The following is an 18,135-nucleotide window of genomic DNA, read 5'->3' as shown; positions in this document are numbered from 1 at the left end:
CAGCTCTCCTGCCTGGAGCTCGCCCTTGCAGTGCTAAATCGACAGGCAGGAGAGCAAGTGGACACACACACTTCTGTGCCAGCCTGTGCTCACAGTGGCTGAACCCATAAAAAAAATGCATGTCTTTCGGATCCACACCAGCATCTCTGACACACATTCACTCTCCACGCTCTCCTCTGCAGAGCAGCAACCTCCCACATCAGTACAGGAGAGACAGCAGGTCCCCAACAGCTCACACCACCATAGCAAGGTCTCCTAGAGCTTCTGTCAACGGCCCTACATCAGAGCAATGACCACATACACCTCTGTCCTCACCCTGAAGGTCTCATAACAAGCATCGTCTAAAATGGGAAAAATTCCTGCTTTGAAATTTAAGTATTCATCCATGCATTCCAAAATTACTAGGATAAAAATGAGCAATAAACACAGACAGAACTGGCATCACGCATGGGGAAAGGTTACACAAGATTCACATTGATGCCTCATCAAAATGACGACATCTTGTAAGAGAACAGCTGAGGTCCAGGACAGCTTTGCAAGACCTTTCTTACTCCCCAGCGCTCAGCCTCTCCCCACCAACCTACACATCTTGGCGAACCAGAGAGAAACCAAGCCCAAACAGCTATTTGCAGTTGTTCACAAGCGACTGCTACAGAAACCGAAAAATTGTCAATTTATGCAGATTGGGATAAAAACTTGTCAAGGTGTTTTTTGGTTGTTTGGGTTTTTTTTTCTTGGGTTTTGCTTGATTGGCTGGGTTTTTTTAACCCATTCTCACAAATATTTTGAATTCTAAATCCTATTTGACAGAGAGGTTTTAGCTGTATGTTTTGGCTAACCCCTAGCTCCTGCTGTGTTGATCACTTGCTCCTGTTCCAGTTGCAGTCTTCCTCATTTGTTATTCAAGTTGCTTTTACAGGGTGGTTTCTTCAACTAAGCTGTTAGTTGCACATGCCTCAGTACTTAGTGGAAAACTGTTGAAAGAAAAAAATCTAAGTGACTGAAGTCCATAAATAAAACATTCAGCAAGCAGTGCTGTGTATTCTCAATAGTTTTGATTTCAAGCCTTTCAAAAAGCAGAATAGAGAAAGTGTACCCTGTACCAATGTACTTTATTATTAAATATCTGAAGGAAGGTAAAAACCTACTTTAATGCCAGGGTGATGTGATAGAGCGATCTGTCACTCAGAGAAATGTGCAGTCCCAAGAGGGAGGTTTCTGAAAGGGTTAAATGGATAGCGAGTGTTTTTTGTATTAAAATACTTGGCAATCCCAACAGGATGTGAAAGTAGAACCAGATCGTAGGGGTTCGTTCCTCCTGTAATTGGCTGTACTGTGAAAAACAGTTTTGTGTAAAAGCAAAGTACTGCTTGAATTTCTTCAAGCCTGGAAGAAGGCAGAGCGCCCAGAGCTTGCTAAGGGGTGCTGCTGGGGCGACTGGTTCCCCATCCAGGGAGCTGAGCCAGGAGCTCAGCCTGCCAGGCACAGGGTCCAGCTCTGAAACCCCTCTTGACTCAGATTCACAATGTGTGCAGACCGGGGTGTAGTTCACAAAGTTTCTCTGGCTACAGGTTCAGCAAGGCTCAAAGTTCATTCCAGACTTAAGCACACCCTAGTCCTCAGAACCACTTCAGTTCATAAGCTTATCTTTCATTATGAGTTTATCCAAGACTAGAGGATGGCAGATTTGAATTAAAGGTTTCAGAGACCAGCTTTAAAAACAACTTTGTGGAGAGACTTAAATGGATTTTCACTTGTGAAGCTGCTGTTGGAATTTTAACTTAAGATCTTGTAGGAAATCAGCTAGAAGCCCCTTGTAGGAAATCAGCTAGGAGTCCCTTATACTCTATAATTTAAACAGGTTTCTGGCACAATTCGTGTTACTCATGAGTGTAATTCAGAGCTCTGATGCTGCATCTGTAGTTCAAAAGATAAACGTGCAAAAATAAACCCAAAACACACAGAAGGCAGACAGTGAGTAAATCAAAGGTTAATACAGCTCTAAATCCTCTGTAACAAGCCCAACAGACTCTTTGTGGGCAACTTTACCCTAAGAACCTTAAAAGGCAGAGATCGAAGGAGGTTTTTGATAAAAATCAAAACCCAAATGTGTTTTCTTTTGCCTATGCTAAATCATTCAGGTATTTCAAAGCTGAATCACATCAGCTACTCGCAGCTCCGGCAACGCCGAGCTGAGCTCTCTCGCACCCCCCTGCAGGGTCCGGAGGCCGACGCTGGGCTAGTTCCAGGGGCTGACGGCGGAGCCACCACTTGCTGGCAATGGCCGGCGTAGAGTTTTCTGCCATCCTCTGTGTGACAAAGACAGACTTCTACACCAGCAGCTGCAGAAGGATGGACTACACAGAGTGCTTTCCAAACTTCTGGTAGGCTGATTAAAACACGAGGAGAGAAAAATCAAAAACCTTTCCACTTTAGTCTCTTGTACCTTGGAGCCAAAAGCCAAGAACTGCTTTTATTTGCTTCTCATTGATGTCATTAATTTGCTGATTTTTTTTTTCTTTTTAAAGCTTGAAACCCCAAGATATTTCTTTAGAACTCTTTACCTGAGAAAACATAGAGCTTTCTGACACTGAAGTCCTACAGGAAACATCTACTGTCAGCCAAGCAGTGGGATGAGTTGACTCAGCTTTACCTTACTGCAGAACTACGGCATGCTTAACTCACAGTAATCAAAAACCGAACAGTAACCAGATTTTAATAAACTAGCAATTTCCACTAGCAGTGAAATCTGTTAAAGGAAACAGGGCAGATCTAAAACAATCCTTTTCTAGTATATAACCAAGCCTTCCAGCTACCAGCTATTTGAGAATTTACTGAGCTGGAGCTTGTCTCTCTCAACGACCATCAAATGAGCACTGATGTGCCAGCTCCTCACTAACTCTCCTGCTCCTTCTTCAGTCCATCTGTGTCCATGACATTGAGATTCACATGTAAATGATATGCTGTACAAAAAAAAAGTGGTTTTTTTTTCTATTTTAAACCTGTTGCTAATTGTACCAGATGATCCTTATTTTTTGTGCTAGGAGGAAAAGGTGAGCAACTGCTCCCTATTCACCTTCTCTGCTCCGCTCTGGATTCGTGTGTCAAGCTAACTCCAAAGTCTATTTATTGTCTTCACTCAAGTCATTCCAGCTAGCTATCATCCCTGCCACTTTCTCTGGGCTTCTTTTAGTTTTTTTTTAATCCCTCCTAAAATGACCTAAATTGAACACAATATTCAACCATCAGGCAAACCAAGGATTGACACAGTTCCCATGTTTTACCTTGCCTTCTGCTTGCCACTGATCATCGAGTTAATGTTTTCAAAGACATTGGGAATGATTCCACATCTTGCAGGAAGAGCAATTTTAAACTCTCTTTTTCTCTTTTCTTTTTTTTTTTCCTTCCCTTTTCTTTTTTTTTTTTTCATGATGGGGGGAGCAGGGAGAGAAACCCAGACATCCACCTTAGGGCTGTCTGCCCTCCATTCCTCTAACACTTTCTGACACTGAATTTCATCTATCATTTCCTGTGAAAGCACTTAGTGTTGTAAAGTTCTTCTGGAACCGTCATCCAGCTTTACATCTAAGCAGTCTACATTTTTTTACCTTATAGCAGATTTTTAATCTTGGTTTTTACTCCATTTTTTGATCACTTGCAAACACAGAAAAAACCCCATATCTTTCTAATATTTTTTCTCCATTGTGGAAAGTTAGTTTTTATTTTACTTTTTATTTCTCATCGTTCACCTTGCTATCAATTCACAGACCTTTTCCCCCAGTGACAATAACCACGTCTTCGCTTAAGAGCTGTTCATGAAGAATCTTGGCAAAGACTCTGGGAAACCCACTGCCCATGGGAGCCAGCCCAGCCCTGCCTGGAGGCTGGCTGACTCCTTCAAATAACTAGCAGTGCTGGGACAACCTTCTCTTCCAAAAGCCTGCTTTTTCCCCTTTCTAATCCATATGGCTACTAAAACTCTTCTTATTAGAGTTTCTACCGATTTGCTGACTTAATGCTTTGTAGTTTCTGGCACGCATTACTGCCAGGAGTCTGCCATTTCACACGCAGGTTCCTGCAGAACTCTTCACTAAAGAGTCCTGGTAACCCCAGTGACTTCTTCCTTCACCGTTACCTCTAACTGAGACCACCTCTTGGATTTATCTTATGTAAAGAGGCAGCCTTCAATTCCTCTCTGAAACATGGGTGAGAAGAATTCACTTCTCCTTCCCTTCCCCATACTGTGGTCCTTCTTCCCTCTTCCTTTTTCTACCTCCCCTTGAAATACTTTCCTATTTAATCATGTTGGACTTTCTGTGGACTTTGGCAGGGTTTCCCCCCCACCCCCCGCTCCATTTTCAACTTTTTCTCATGGGTAGTATACATTTAATACAAGCACCTAACGTGGTTTTAAGTAAATCCTCTGTGACCTGCACATATCACACCCTTTTAATTTCTCTAACAGCAGCTCACCCATTTTCATGTAGTTTTAACTTCAAAGCTAGATACTATTATGGTAAATGCTCTTTTTGTCTGTTTCTATTATGGAAGAATATTGAATTTGAATGCATTATCTTTATCATTCAGTAACTACATCTCATACAATATTCCATGCATCATCTGGGATTAAAATCTTCTTGGGATTTTCCAACAAGTTTCTTCAAGTTGACGCTTACAGACTCTAGAAGTTTAGTCACTGCATCACACGCTGCCATGATGCTTTACCCCATTTGCAGAGTGGTAGCTAAAAAGTGTCTCCTATTGCACTTTCTACATTGCAGGCTGTCAAAATTTCCCCTAGAACATCACAGCCACCATCCTGGTCCAGTAGCTGGGGATACAGCCTTGTATACTTTTCTTAATTGTGCGATGTAAATCGCTGCTGGGGATTCTATGGTATTTTACTGGAGTCAAGTTAATGCACACTATCACCCCAACTTCTCTGTCACCCCTACATGTTCTGCACTCTCACACTGCAGTGTCCTTGGGGTTATCTTCCTTTCCACCAGCTTCCTCCATTGCCTATTTGATCAGTATCTTCATTTAAGACTAAGAGCCCCACCATAGCTCTTCGATTAACACCGCACAGAATACATGCTTTTGGTTTCAGTCTTTCTCGTGTATGGTACTTAACTAGAACTGTAAAGCTTGGCTCCCAAACCCCAGCACAGCTCAGCATCATGCTGCAGTTACTCCAGCTCAGCACCCCCACTCTCAGGAGACACACACACTCCTGCTGTGCCCATGGGAGAGGTGGAACAAGACACACGCTGCTCCGCAGCAGAACTGGCAACTCCCACCACCTTCTGCTGGGTTTGTAGCTGCACCTCCTGTTTTCTTTTTCACAGTTCACCTTCATTTCTTTCCAGGTCAGCACAGACCCACAAAGTTTCATCACCGCTAATATCTTGAGTACTAATATTAAGGAGTTGTTTCCCTGCATGCTTTGCATCTCCTAGTTAACAAAGAACCTCTATGCAGGGCATCACGTAACTCAAACCCTCTCCTTCAGACTCCCTATTCCCTAAAAAAGTTAACTCAGCACTTGGAAAGACTGAAAAGGAAGACAATGAATGAACTCGTTGAATGCACTCATTTAGCAGTCTGGCCAGCAAAGTGTTTCTTCAGTAGTTCTTTGTTTGAACTTCTTCCGAGTTGCAGGTTTTGCACTAGAGATTTTCAGGAAGTTGTAGGAAACGTCCAAACTTGGCTCTTGCTCGAGCAGATTAATTCCTTCTGGAAATTCCACCTGTGCAATAGATGCCAGGAACTTGTGCCCAACCTCTTCCAGATGTGAGGAATGCTGCTCTGCTTCAAGTTTGGTCTAGTTCTCTGCAGTCACGAGGAGACAAGGCTTAACTTCTGTTACAGTAAGCCTGCACTTGTCAAGAGTTTGCACAATCTCTGCCTCTCTGCTTACAACCACCAATGTAACTCAACCCCAGTCTCACTATATTCATCGGGTGGTCCTAGCTAAGAGATGAAGGGTCTTCAAACCCGTCATCTGCATCAAGCCAGTACAGCCACCTCAAAAATTTAAGCACACACATTTACAACAATAGTCATGCTGTCCAGGTAGTTTGTCAGAATATAAAAACTACCAACCACACCAAGGAGATAAGCAGTCATAGTGAAAGGCACAAGTACCACATTCCCCAAACAAGCGCAAGATAAATGACAGGATTTCCAGTTTAGTTGCAGGATTTTAGAGGAACAGTAGGGATTCAGGGAAAAGATAAGAATAAAGGAAAGATTACCAGACCCTTCCAGTTTCTTGTCCTAAGCAAGAATGCCACTGTGGCATCCCTGCCCCCTCATCACTGACAGGGCAAGAGGTCTGATGCAAGCTATTGCGAGGTGCAGGACGAAGATGGCAGCAGAAGACCAGACCTTCTCCTCCAGCACTGGAAACATTGCAGAAGACTAAAAGGTTCACCAGGCTACGGGCTAAACAGTGTCTCCAGATTACATTTTTTGGCAGCAAGTAGCACTAATAGAAGTGGCTCTTGGGCAATGCAAGCAGCCAGTAACATGTGATTTAAGAGAAAAATGGCAAAAAAGCAGAATAAGGAGGATTGTGTGTGATAAGCCTAGTATACGCTCTCACCCAGCAGCATCTGGATAGGATTTTCTCCAGCAGGCAGGGAAGAACTCGATTACATCCAGTTAACTGTGCTCTAAACTGATTATGCATGTGCCAGGCTAATGGATTACATTAGCAAGAGGAAAAATAACATCCAATCAATCTCAATTTACTGCAGACCACACCAAGGCCTGAGAGAAGAGAAACCATTCCGTGAACTACCCCCACTCCCGCTGCATCTTTTCAGCTATCAAAAGAGACATGGCATTACAACCACTCTGAAGACTGGAAGAATTGCACTGAAGCTTGCTTGATCCATAGACAGGTTTTTCCATGAAGTCTAACACTGATTCCAGCTACGCTGGAGCCAGCGGCTGTGGATCCAGCCATCCGCTGTCCCCTGCTACAGGCTTTATACAGGCATACTAGAAAGCTAATATACAGACCATACAACAGACTTCATTACTCTGAAACGTGTTATTCTCTGTCTGGTGTTTCACTGCCTTCACATCAGAAGGAATGAAGGGCTATAAGAGCTCTGAGAATCGCCCAGGCCTCTTACAAACCTGAAAACTAACAATTCCTCTTCACCTGTCTAAGCAAAGCATTTCAGAAATCTTTATTACAAGCATCTACAGCTGTCACTGAGTCTGACTTTGGTGGTTTTTTTTTTCTTTCTTCTCCCCCCCCGCCTCCCCTCCCGAGTGAGAGAATTCTAGTGCCCCGATTGCTTCTTTCCCAGTAGAAACCATGTACATGAAGGTCTGCATAAAGAATTTTTAAACTTTTGCAATGTGTATTTAAGAAAACAATATTATGTGTTAAAACTCATAATAGAGCTTTCAGACAACTCTTTTGTACCCCAAATTGAATTCCACAGAGGAGATTCAATCCCTCAGCTGGATTTTTAAAGTCTCACCAAGACTCTCCTGCCCCTAGTATGCAAGCAGATTTTACTCTCTCAGGTCTCCTGGACATCTGAGAGCAGAGACATATGTGTAGATCTGACCATTTTTAGAGTCAGACTCTGCTGTGCTATGCTGAATCCCAGCTGATGGTGGCAACAGCAATCGTCACAGCAGTCCTGGCCTCAATAGTGAGCTCAGCAGAAACGTACTGCTCCTCTGAGCAGTTCCCCATCAGTTGCAGGCAGGTCCCACAACCATAGCTCAGGGCAAACCTTCTATGACACTCCTGGTTGTCTCTTTCCTCTCCGAATTTGCTGGAACTGCTCATTCTTAGGGAAAATCCAGGAGTTTTGAAATCTGGTGTGTCTGCACCATGACAGGGGTGGGCTACTGTACAGTTCAATGTCAAGTTTTAAATTCCCATTACATAAAGAAAAGCATTCAAAGAGATAAGAAGCACAAAATACAGTCTATGTGTATATATACTTATATATATTTAAAAAAATCTAACGACATTTGGGGGAAAGCAGGAAGAAAAGGATGAGGACAGAAAGAATATAAAAAAACAGAGAGAAATGAAAAGACAATGAGTGGGATAGCACGTGTGAATGGAAGGCATGTGGCTGCTTAGATTTATGGCAATTCGTACCTGATTGTTCATACTAAAGCCATTATGGGATGATTAGAGAAAAAGGTGAAGCTTTAAGTCCAGCGAAAATCAATAGAAACGTCTGGAGCAATTCTGCTGCACAAGTGAAAGGACTATTTACTGTATCCGGAGCTCCTCTTGGGTTACAGCCCACAGGGTTCAGGCCAGTGAGGGGAGGGGGTTGTCAATGAGAGAAACAAGTCAGGAAAGAGAAGATGGTTATAAAGAAGACACAAAATGGGGCGGGGGGGGAGAGAGTAAAGAAACCCAGACAACAGTCATACACCAAATACTGCTGTGGATGAAAACCTGCAATGCCTCCAAATACAGTCTGTCCATATGCATGGCCAAGTACCTGCACACGTATACAGGCTTCTCATCCAGCTTTCTCCCTTTTGCAGCCTCAAGCAACACTTTGCTTACAGATCCCAGCATTAACGTACACAGAGCATAAAAGCACAGAGACAGCAGCCCTCTTCCTCCATCCCTCCCCGCTCCATCCACCCAGCCTTCTCAACGCCAGGATGAACACGCTTCTCTGACAACAGCAAAAGCCTTCAAGTGCTCATGAAGAATCTTGTATGGCTTAACAAACTGCCTTATGGAAAAGAGCCAACAAAAGCGTGGCAAATACCACCTCACACAATGTTTTCAACAGCGACTGTTGAATTTTTGTGCAGGAGTATTATTTGTATGCAGTGCTATAAGAAATACAAGCCCCCATTAAAGCACCTTGACATGAACACTCATTGGCCTAAGGCTTTAACAACCACAGTTGCTACCAGAACGCAGGTTGAAGAGCTGTACCACGCAAGTGAGACTGGGTCCCGCTGGAGAGATCTGAGCAGCTCGTCTCCAAAGGATCACAATCCACTGCGGTTCAAAATAGATTCTCCTTTGTTCCACCACTTGGGCAATGAAGGAAGATGAAGCAAAGCCAACCCTTACCTTATAGAGCTTCAGGCTGGCCTCATGCCTCGAGTTCACTGTGTGAAGACGCAGCTTCTCTAGACTGTTGGTGTAGTAGTCACAAGCATTGCATTTCAGATGTACTGGATTCCCAATGGCCACACACTTCAGCCTCCACTCATTGGCTTTGCCACCCTCCTTGATATGTGCTACCAGCTGGTATTTCTGCACATGCTTGTCCGTCTTACAGTGGAGTTGGAAGTTTGCCTTGAGCTGTGTGTTGTAGCGGCACAACTTGCACTGGTACGAGTCCCCCATCACTGCCTTCCACTCATCTTCAGGGAGGCTACGCTCCACATTCATGTGGAGGCCCAGCATGTCCAAATTATCTGTAGTGAACTTGTTGCACACAGCACACTGGAAGAGCTTCAGTGATGGGTCATTTGTTTGTGTGAAACTCTCACCCAAGTTCATTAGCTCCTCAGACACCAGCTGTCCACCACCTAACCGCATGTCCAGGGGGATCTCTCCACCCACTGCACGAAGGAAAAAGGGGAGAAAGAGGTCAGAAAAACTGAATTCTTTACTTGCCAGAAGAGAAGCACAGAGCAGAACATACACTGCTCTCAGTGCAACTCTTGCACCCACCAAACGCACAGCGAAAAGCCAAGCACAGCTGTCCCTTCACTTATTCCTCTACGCTGCTGGTCAGTACCATACCTGAAGAAAAAAAAAGCAATCGCAGCTGGCACAGAAGGCTGGGAAAGGACTACAATAGCCCTTGCCACCCACCTGCTGAAGGAGAAATATCCAACCCTCTGCCTATGAAAGGTAGCAAGAAAAACCCTACAAAGTTTCAGAGGATGAAGAATTCTTTAGTACTGCACTGAAAGTCTCTGTGGCCATTTCAAAAACAGCGCAGCAGTTTATCCTGTTTTCTCTTGCCTACCTGGAGAAGCAAGAAGCGTTACCTCATACAGTACCTGAGCACAGTTCCTACCAAATAAAAAAGGTCAACAGTCACAAGTCCAAGTGATAGGGGTACTACAGTTAGGTCACCGCACTGCCATCAGAAGCAGGCAACAGTGCAGAATGTGGCAAGTACAAAAAACAATCTGAAAAGTGCCACTCCTGCACTAATAGATCTCTTCTCTTGCCCAAGAGTTCAAAATGGCGGACAGTCTCCTAAAAACAGCATTGACAGATGCTTTGTATGCCCAAGGAAAAGAAAACCACTATTAATAATGAGTGCAAGAGCATGTCCAGCAAAGCCAGCAGGATGTTTACTGTCTTTAAGTGTCAGATCTACGCTTCAAACCAAGAGCTGAACTCAATACACTTACAGTAAATGAACGCAGCAAGCTCTTATTTACATCAGAGCGCTCTGAAGGTATGGACAGAGACACTTTCCTTTTCTAACATTAACTTTTTATGCCAAAGCACAGAGACCAACCACCAGCCTCTTCTTAGGACCTTTGCTCCACCTTGCTCTCCTTTTCCATTTTAAAGACATTTAGGCTCCTCCTGCAGCTTTTTGGTATTTTACCTTGATCTTACATCATAGCTCAGCATAACAATCTCATTAAAGGAACCTTCAGGTCAACAGTTAGTCAATCAAAAAGAGAGATTTTATTTTCGTAACTTTTAGTTTCCTTTGTTTCAACCTGTTTGCTGAGAAGCAGCCAACACTAGGAGGACACTCAAAGTTCAGGCAGAACCGTACTAACCTTTCTGAAAGCTTACAACCACAGTTGGTGCAGACCACAGCTTTGGGCAGTGTACATGCTACTATCTTTCCTGCAGAAATGCAATACCACAATGTTTATTACAGTCCTAAAGCAGGATGAACTACAGCTTACAAGACAACCTGGATGCTGAGCTTGTTAGAGGAACAGCACCTCATTTTCATCAAACAGATCTTGTGCTCACACAGAGAAGAACAGCTTGGAGAGGGAAAGTCCCATCTGCATGCACTGTCAGGAACCTGTCTTTCCATCAAAGCAGTCAACAATCTTTTTTCTTGATCCACTCTATCCCTCCCTGCTATGACAGAATTATACCCTCCATACAGCTACTCCTGCATACCTGCTCACTAAATATCAGAAGAGCAGGGAACATACCTCTTGCCTTCTATGGTCCCTATCTCCTAATTGTAGTGACTCTTCTAAGCATCCCTTTTAGGATATATCCTGAAATCCTCTCTTTAAATCAGTCTTTCCTGAACACATTGTGCAATAAAAACCCCAAAGCAGACTCTTATGAATTATTAATATTCTACTCAAATCTAGTTTTGGACTGAAGTGTAAAAACGGGAAAAATCTGCTTCACTTCCAGCAAAGTTCACAGTGTGTGTATATGAGCCTAACGAGCTGAGCTCATGTCAAGTGTTTATTGACATGGGAATGGCCTCCCTCCGCAATCCTCAGCTTGAGATTTGCAACCATCAAGTGTACAATTCCCAAATCACGCTCCAGGCAAGCTCACATACATTCAAGGCCTTGTCATGCACTTTAGGAGGCTTTACTTAAAATACTCCCAAATTCTCTCCTGCCAACTGCCCTGTGCTTCAGTAAGGAGGGTCTCTGAGCTCCAAAGGGCGCCTTCCAAGAAACCCACTACAGATGACACCCTAACTTCATACTCTACAAGCTATATTACAAATGACTGTCTATTACATCTGTTGGCAACTTGAAGCTATTGAAAATACACTAAAAAAGACTGTGTCCTTGATCTCCCAAAGACGCAAGCTGGGATACCACAGGGGAAGAACAAAAAAAAAATAAAAGGGAAGATAATTAATTTACAGTCATGAGTTCCTCTGTTTTCTTTTTCATTTTTTTTTAGTATCTTGTGTTGTTGTTCTCTCATATGACTTTCATGTCCTTCTGGACTAATAACAAACTGTACTATGAATAGCTGAAGGAAAGGAGAGCATGCATGAGACCAGTGAACCAGTAATGGAGCGCATCAGTAATAACAGCATCGATGGACAAGGTTAGGGAGGGCAGAGCACAGCACGGAGAAATTAGTTCAGAGGAAAGCACATAAAGTAGCAGATTCCTTTTCACATACTTTCTCAAGGCACTGTGAAAAATTCTCAGCAGCAGCAAAACAGCATAAAGACAGAAGTAATTTCAGTCGGCATCTGCCACACCTGAAGCATGGGGGGGGGGGGGGGGGGGGGGGGCGGTGTCTGTTCTGCACCAGTTCTCATCCTAGAGTGCTGCAAAATTTAAACACACCAGGAATCACGTGCACACTGGAAGCGGCTGCTGCTGGCCCTGGGCAACATAAGCAGCACAGGGGAAGAACCTAGCAGGACCTGACCCTCTATCCCCACTCTAAGTCTAATTCTTGGGCTAAATTGTGTGGGAATAGGGTGTGCCCCATACAGCATCAAGCACAGTGCCAACACAAACACGATGAATGCTCGTTGTCAAGAAAAATCCATTTGGTAGTTCATTTTTAAGTGCTTTTGTCATCTGATGAGAGAAATAATCTTCTCTCTCTCTCTAGCCATTCCCCTCCAGTTTAATAATTCTCATCTGGTCAAGCTTCGGATCTTTTATCTCCTGCTGGCATCAGAGGAACGGTTTCAGCTCAGTTTCTTCAGCAAAGGAACACCACCCCTTCCAATGAATTCATCACAACTCTCAAAACTTGCTTACCTTTTCTTCTCAGGGCAACACAGCATGTAACAAACCGGCTCAACATCTGCCTCTGAGAGCGCCAGCAGCTGATCAGACCCTCTCACAAACTACTCACACCCCTTACCAAACCAAGGAAAAATCATTAGGAAACAGTGTAGTAAGGATGCTTTCCACGACGAGGAAGAACCTTTAATGCATGTCAGTGGTAATCCATCCACATCTACAGTTTATTAGCTCCCTACTAAAACTCTTAGAAAACGCACCAGAAAAGTAACATATTTTCCCAAGATCAGAAAAACTGGCCTGGGGGAATGCGGAAGAGAGGTCTCCACTGTGTAGTCTCCATCCTTGACCACCACACAAAGGCAACTCGCTGCACTGCGGCTGCACTACTCAGGGGGCCGCAGGGACAGAAAAAAGGGACCTGGCACGCAGCGCCCAGTCTGTGCACGAGGGTTTTGTGGTAATGCAAACACAATCCCTCCCTTATACATGGACACGGTGGAAAACCCTTCAGCCTCACCTAGAGATGGAGCCATCGTTGCCATGGGATTGGTGGGATCTAGCTGGAATCCACCCATCATGAACTGTGCATCTGAGGAAGTGCTGTCCATCTTCAAGTTGGGAAGGTTCATGTTCTGTGCCAGGTAGTACTGGTAGAGCTCGGCCTCGGCAGGGGACGGCAGGCTGCCGAGGCCCAGGTGCCGGTTGTGTTGGATTTGGGACATATTTTGCTGAAGCAGCATCATATTGTGCATGTGCTTCTCACTGGTCATGTGAATACGAAGGTTTCTAGCTACGTTGGTCTCATAGTCGCACACCTCGCACCGCCACGTAGGTTTGGTTTTTGGTTTGGTGGGGGAGGGGGCCCCACAGGTGCTACCAATGTTGGCTGCAGCGGCCGCTGCAGCCGCCGCAGCCGCTGCCGCCGCCCCAGCAGTGTGGCTGAAGACTTGCTCTCCCCCTCCGTTCTGCAGGTTTTGCATGTTGTTGAGATGCTTGTCGGACTGCATATGAATACTGAGGTTGCCTTTGGTAGTAGTGGAGTAGTTACAGACCTCGCAGCGGAAGGGCTTGTAACCACAGGTGTAGCTCTCACCCCGTGCCAGCCGCGGGTGTGGCTGTCCACTTTTGCAGTAGACGCAGGAGCCCCCCGGCTCGGGATGTTTCTCCTTCATGTGCGCCTCAAGTGTCTGCTGGTACTTGTAGTGCCAATTGCACTTGGGACACTTGAGTGTCTTACATGAGTTGCGAGAATGCATCATAGTCATGTGGCCACCCAGCGACCGCGAGGAGCCCAGGACCGTGTCGCACTTTGGGCACTCCACGCCGCTCCCCGAGGGGCACTCCCCACCCCCAAGTTCACAGAGGGGGCCAGCATGCTGGTGATGGGAGATGTAGCTCCCGTCCTCACCCTCCGCGCTCTCATTTGGTTCTGGTGCTGTGGCATTGTCTTTATTGGCACTTTCATCGATAAAGTCCAGCCTCCTGCTGCCCTCTGCCACACTGGCTCCACCGCCCTCATTGTTAAAGCTTAAGTGATTCCTCCTGTTTGCACCATCAAAGACAAAGGAAGAAGCAGAATTAGAACTAGTAGAAGCTGTGCCCCGCGACAGAGTCTGGAGCACGTTAGGCATTAAGGGAGAGTTAGAAATGCTTTGGTTTGAGAGAGCAAGGTCCTTTTTGCTGCTGCCGCCGCCTGCCACAGCCCCAGCGTCCTCCTGGGGCCGGTCCTCCAGTTCATCCTCCAACTCGCTCGGAAACAGTCCTTTGCAACCCTCATCGTCCTCGTCCTCTTCCTCTTCCTCCTCCTCCTCTTCCTCCTCCTCCTCCTCCACATCCTCCTCCTCCTCCTCCTCCACCTCCTCGACCGGCTCTGCCTTTTCCGAGAGGCTGTCCTGGTCACCCCCCTCTTGCTTCTCCCCCTCTGCCACCCCAGGGTCCTTCCCTTCTGAGGATTTGGTGGGACTGGAAGCCAGCGGGCCCAGGGGGACTGAGGTAATGGGAGTCTTCAGAGCCGAGCTGGTCAGCCCGCCCAGGTTGAGGAGCGTGCCAGGGGCCAGGACGCCTGCCGGCGGTGGCTCCGCTCCACCGGCCGCCCCGGCCTGGAGGGCCTGCTCACCTTCCATGCAAATGCCACTGAATTTACCATAAAAACTGTGTCCAGGGCCTATGAGGTTAGCTGCGGAAACGAGAGGGTGCTGAAAGGTTTTGTTTTTTGGTTCCAGAAAGCTGACAAGGGGTTCCTTGTCTTTGCCTATCCCTTGGATGATAGCGGAGATGTTCTTATTGCTAAGAATTTTCCGCTCCTCCTCACTCAGAGTCATTCGGTGGTCGTGCACCGCGTGGGTCACGAATGAGCGGACATACCCAAAGGAGAGCTTGCACAAGAAACACATCAGGATGGGCTTCCTCTTCCCATAGAGCACAAAGCCATCGAATTTGGACAGGTCCACATTGTTGGGAACATCTTTGGATACGCAGGAGCTTTTGGCAGAACCGTCGCTGTTCAGGTAATCCTTGTTGCTTTTGTGTCGCACATCGAAGACGCGGAAGCTGTGCAGGACGGGGCTGATGCCCGCCAGGGCTGAGGTATTCGGGAAGGCCTGGTCTGAGCCCTCAAACCACTTCCCGAAGGATGAGGCTATGTGGAAGGTGTTGATGATCTGTGGGTAGACGGGAGCGGCGGCGGAGGGCTCTCCCTGCTTGGGCAGAGAGTTCGGGAGCAGCGAGGAGAGAGCCCCGCTGCCGCAGGCGCCTCCGCTCTGCACCAGCTGGCTGAGGCTCTCCACGATGTAGGCTGAGCCGTCCGGCTGGTAGACGATCTCGCCGGCCAGGTTCTCCACGTCACTCTCCTCCTCCCCGTCCTCGCTGCTCTCGCTCCCACTCTCCCCCCTCAGCGGCGGGGGCGGGCGGGCGCCGGTGCAGCGGTGCTCCATGTAGCTCTGCAGGCCGGCGAAGGAGACAGCGCACTGGCTGCAGCTCACCTCCTTGCCGGCGGGCTCGGCGCCGGGGCCGGCCGCGGCACTGCTCTCGGGGACGCGCTCGGGGAAAGGGACCCTCAGGCTGTCCAGGGGGCCGCGGCTCTCCGCCGCGGGCTGCTCCATGCTGCCAGCTGTGTCGGGGAGGTGGGCACTGTTGAGATCAGTCCATTGCTGGTGCTGAGGGATGCCGCACCCATTGTCCTTCCCAGGGATGACGGGCGAGTCACAGCCTTCCATGGCAGGGCCGGCACGGAGCGCTCATTGCACCCGGTACGGCTCGGACCTGCGGGTGGGGAGAGAAGGAGAAAGGCAGGTGAGTTGGGGAGCAGAGGCAGTTCCCGTGAAGACTCCCCCCAACACCACCAAGGCCACCGACCCTGCTCTTCGGGACAGAACGGGAGGCTGCGAGAGCTGGTGCCCTGAGATGGGCTCCAGGAACAGGCGGCCGGGTCTCAGGTAATGCACCGCTGGAAACGAGCAATGGAAACACAATGGAAGGAGGACCACAAGAGGCAAATCGAAGGGACCTGGAAGGTGGTGAGAACTTCCCCCACCACCTTTCCCGAAGCGGGGCAGGAAGACCGTAGGACCCGCACTGCCACCCCCAAAACCTTAGATCTTCAGAAAAACAAACAAAAAACTGAACAAAAATGTAACAGAAAAGCTTTTGACAGAAACAGAATTAAGACGCTACAACAAAACAGCACTCGAGCTTTAAAACTTTGTAAAAATTGTACTCTGCGGCTTCCTCAGCCAGATGCTGTTATTTTGGGGTGATTCCCTCCTGTTAACAGTTCAGGAAGCACAAAACCGGAGCTACCACACATGCACCTCCATGGTAGATCATGAGACCCAGAGCAACTCACAGAGATTTCAGAGTAACAGCGTTTGGTATGCACAGGAGATTTAATTGCTGTGTTCTGGACAGAGTTTAAACAGGGAGACGTCAGGAGAGAAACCAAACAGGAAATTCCAGATCTGACAAGGGTCCATCCTGGGGATCGGAAAGTGGTCAGCCCACCACGCTCCAGGAAGCTCCCAGGGATCCTGCAGGGCACAGCCTCTGCACACAGACAGCTTCCTCTCACCCCCAGAGGCAAATGGCTGATGATGCCGGTCCTAGAGGAGAAGGAAGGATGCCCTTCCCGCTATTTCTATTCCACCAAATACAACAAGACCCGGAGAACTCCCACTGACTGCCAGGCAGCCCGCAAGCACAGGCTGCTGAGCACGGCCCACATCCACAGCTCCCTGCCACCTCTACCCCATTTGCTGCATCCTGCCAGTCTCTCGCACTGCAATCCTAAGGGAGCCATTTCGGCAGGACACGCCTTTCTAGAGGTTATAGACCTATGAGATTAGATAGTGCTACTGTTAGGACCTGGAGCATTGTAATGCAGACCACAAAGCAGCAGGAGATTGCCAGTTCAGCGGCAATCTTACCAAGAATCCTGTCTGCAAAGAAGCACTTCTGTAGTCTGCTTCCCATAGAGAGCTCCTGTGCAAGCCACATGGGAGGAAACACCAGCAGAAATTAAAGCACTGTTACCTCAACTGTAAAAGTGATTTTTACCTGTGGTCCACAGATTTCCCATCTATAAAAGTGATTTTTACCTGTGGTCCAGGGATTTCCTCGGGTATACAGATACAAAGCATCCACAGAAAACAACTGAGGAAAAACTGCGCAAGCAGAGGCCAAGTTCACCACATTTTTACAATCTGTGAACCAAGAAACAACAAAAGACTCATGCTCCAGATCCGTGGTCATCAATGCCACACAGGAATTTTTCCACAGTATTTTACCTTCTACCAACTGAACATAAGCAGCACTTTGCTTGTCAGACTATGCCAAAACTGAATACATGCTTGGGGAGAGTTTTTACTGATACTTAGTGTAAGGTTTAGGGGAGCATGGCGGGTTTTAATTTAACAATATGCCGTTACTCTTAAACTGACTCAGTGGGATCTACTCTAAATAACATATTTAAAGTTATACAAATTCTTTTAGTTCTTTCTTTAAACCTCTCTCATTTACTACAGCTTCCTCAAAGTTGCTCTCACCTGAGCATCCTCCAAGCAGTTGCTGCTTCAGCTCATGAGATACTCCAAGCAGCGCACAGTGCTGGAGCTCTGGTTAGAGCAGACTATCCACCAGGACCCCCTCCACCCGTTTGCACGCAGCAGACTGGTGTACATACCAGCTGACACCTCGGGGGTTTAAGGTCTCTCCCTTCAAAGGCTCCAGTCACATTAGCAGCCTGCTGCCACCCTTGGTCTCTTTCAACAGAGACTATCAGTGTTTTGGGAACCTACGCTGCTATCTAAACATTAAATATTATATTCATAGTTTGAAAGCGTTTCCAGTGCTCTCAAGCTCGATTTGAGTCCGTGAAGGCCTGGAAAACCCTTGCAAGCTCCTGCAGAGCAGCGTGCCCATAACAGACAACAGCCC

The 18,135-nt window shown here is 46.9% G+C and overlaps 1 protein-coding gene across 5 annotated transcripts in view; it reads right to left on the bottom strand.

Annotated features, from left to right (window-relative positions):
* Window positions 1-18,135, bottom strand: part of ZFHX3 (zinc finger homeobox 3) — a 183,649-nt gene that overhangs the window by 100,286 nt on the left and 65,228 nt on the right. For all 5 annotated transcript variants that reach the window (XM_049805272.1, XM_049805271.1, XM_049805270.1 and 2 more), the window contains 2 exons: window positions 13,223-15,966; window positions 9,089-9,585 (listed from right to left, as the gene is read on the bottom strand). In XM_049805272.1, the coding sequence (XP_049661229.1) occupies window positions 9,089-9,585; window positions 13,223-15,920 (3,195 nt within the window). In that variant the 5' untranslated portion in view covers window positions 15,921-15,966. The remainder of the gene's footprint in view (window positions 1-9,088; window positions 9,586-13,222; window positions 15,967-18,135) is intronic.

Source organism: Accipiter gentilis, chromosome 7 (genome assembly GCF_929443795.1).
Source record: "Accipiter gentilis chromosome 7, bAccGen1.1, whole genome shotgun sequence".
Lineage (NCBI taxonomy): Eukaryota > Metazoa > Chordata > Aves > Accipitriformes > Accipitridae > Astur > Astur gentilis.
Note: the sequence above shows the minus strand (reverse complement) of the source record. Positions and strands in the feature narration are given on the sequence as shown.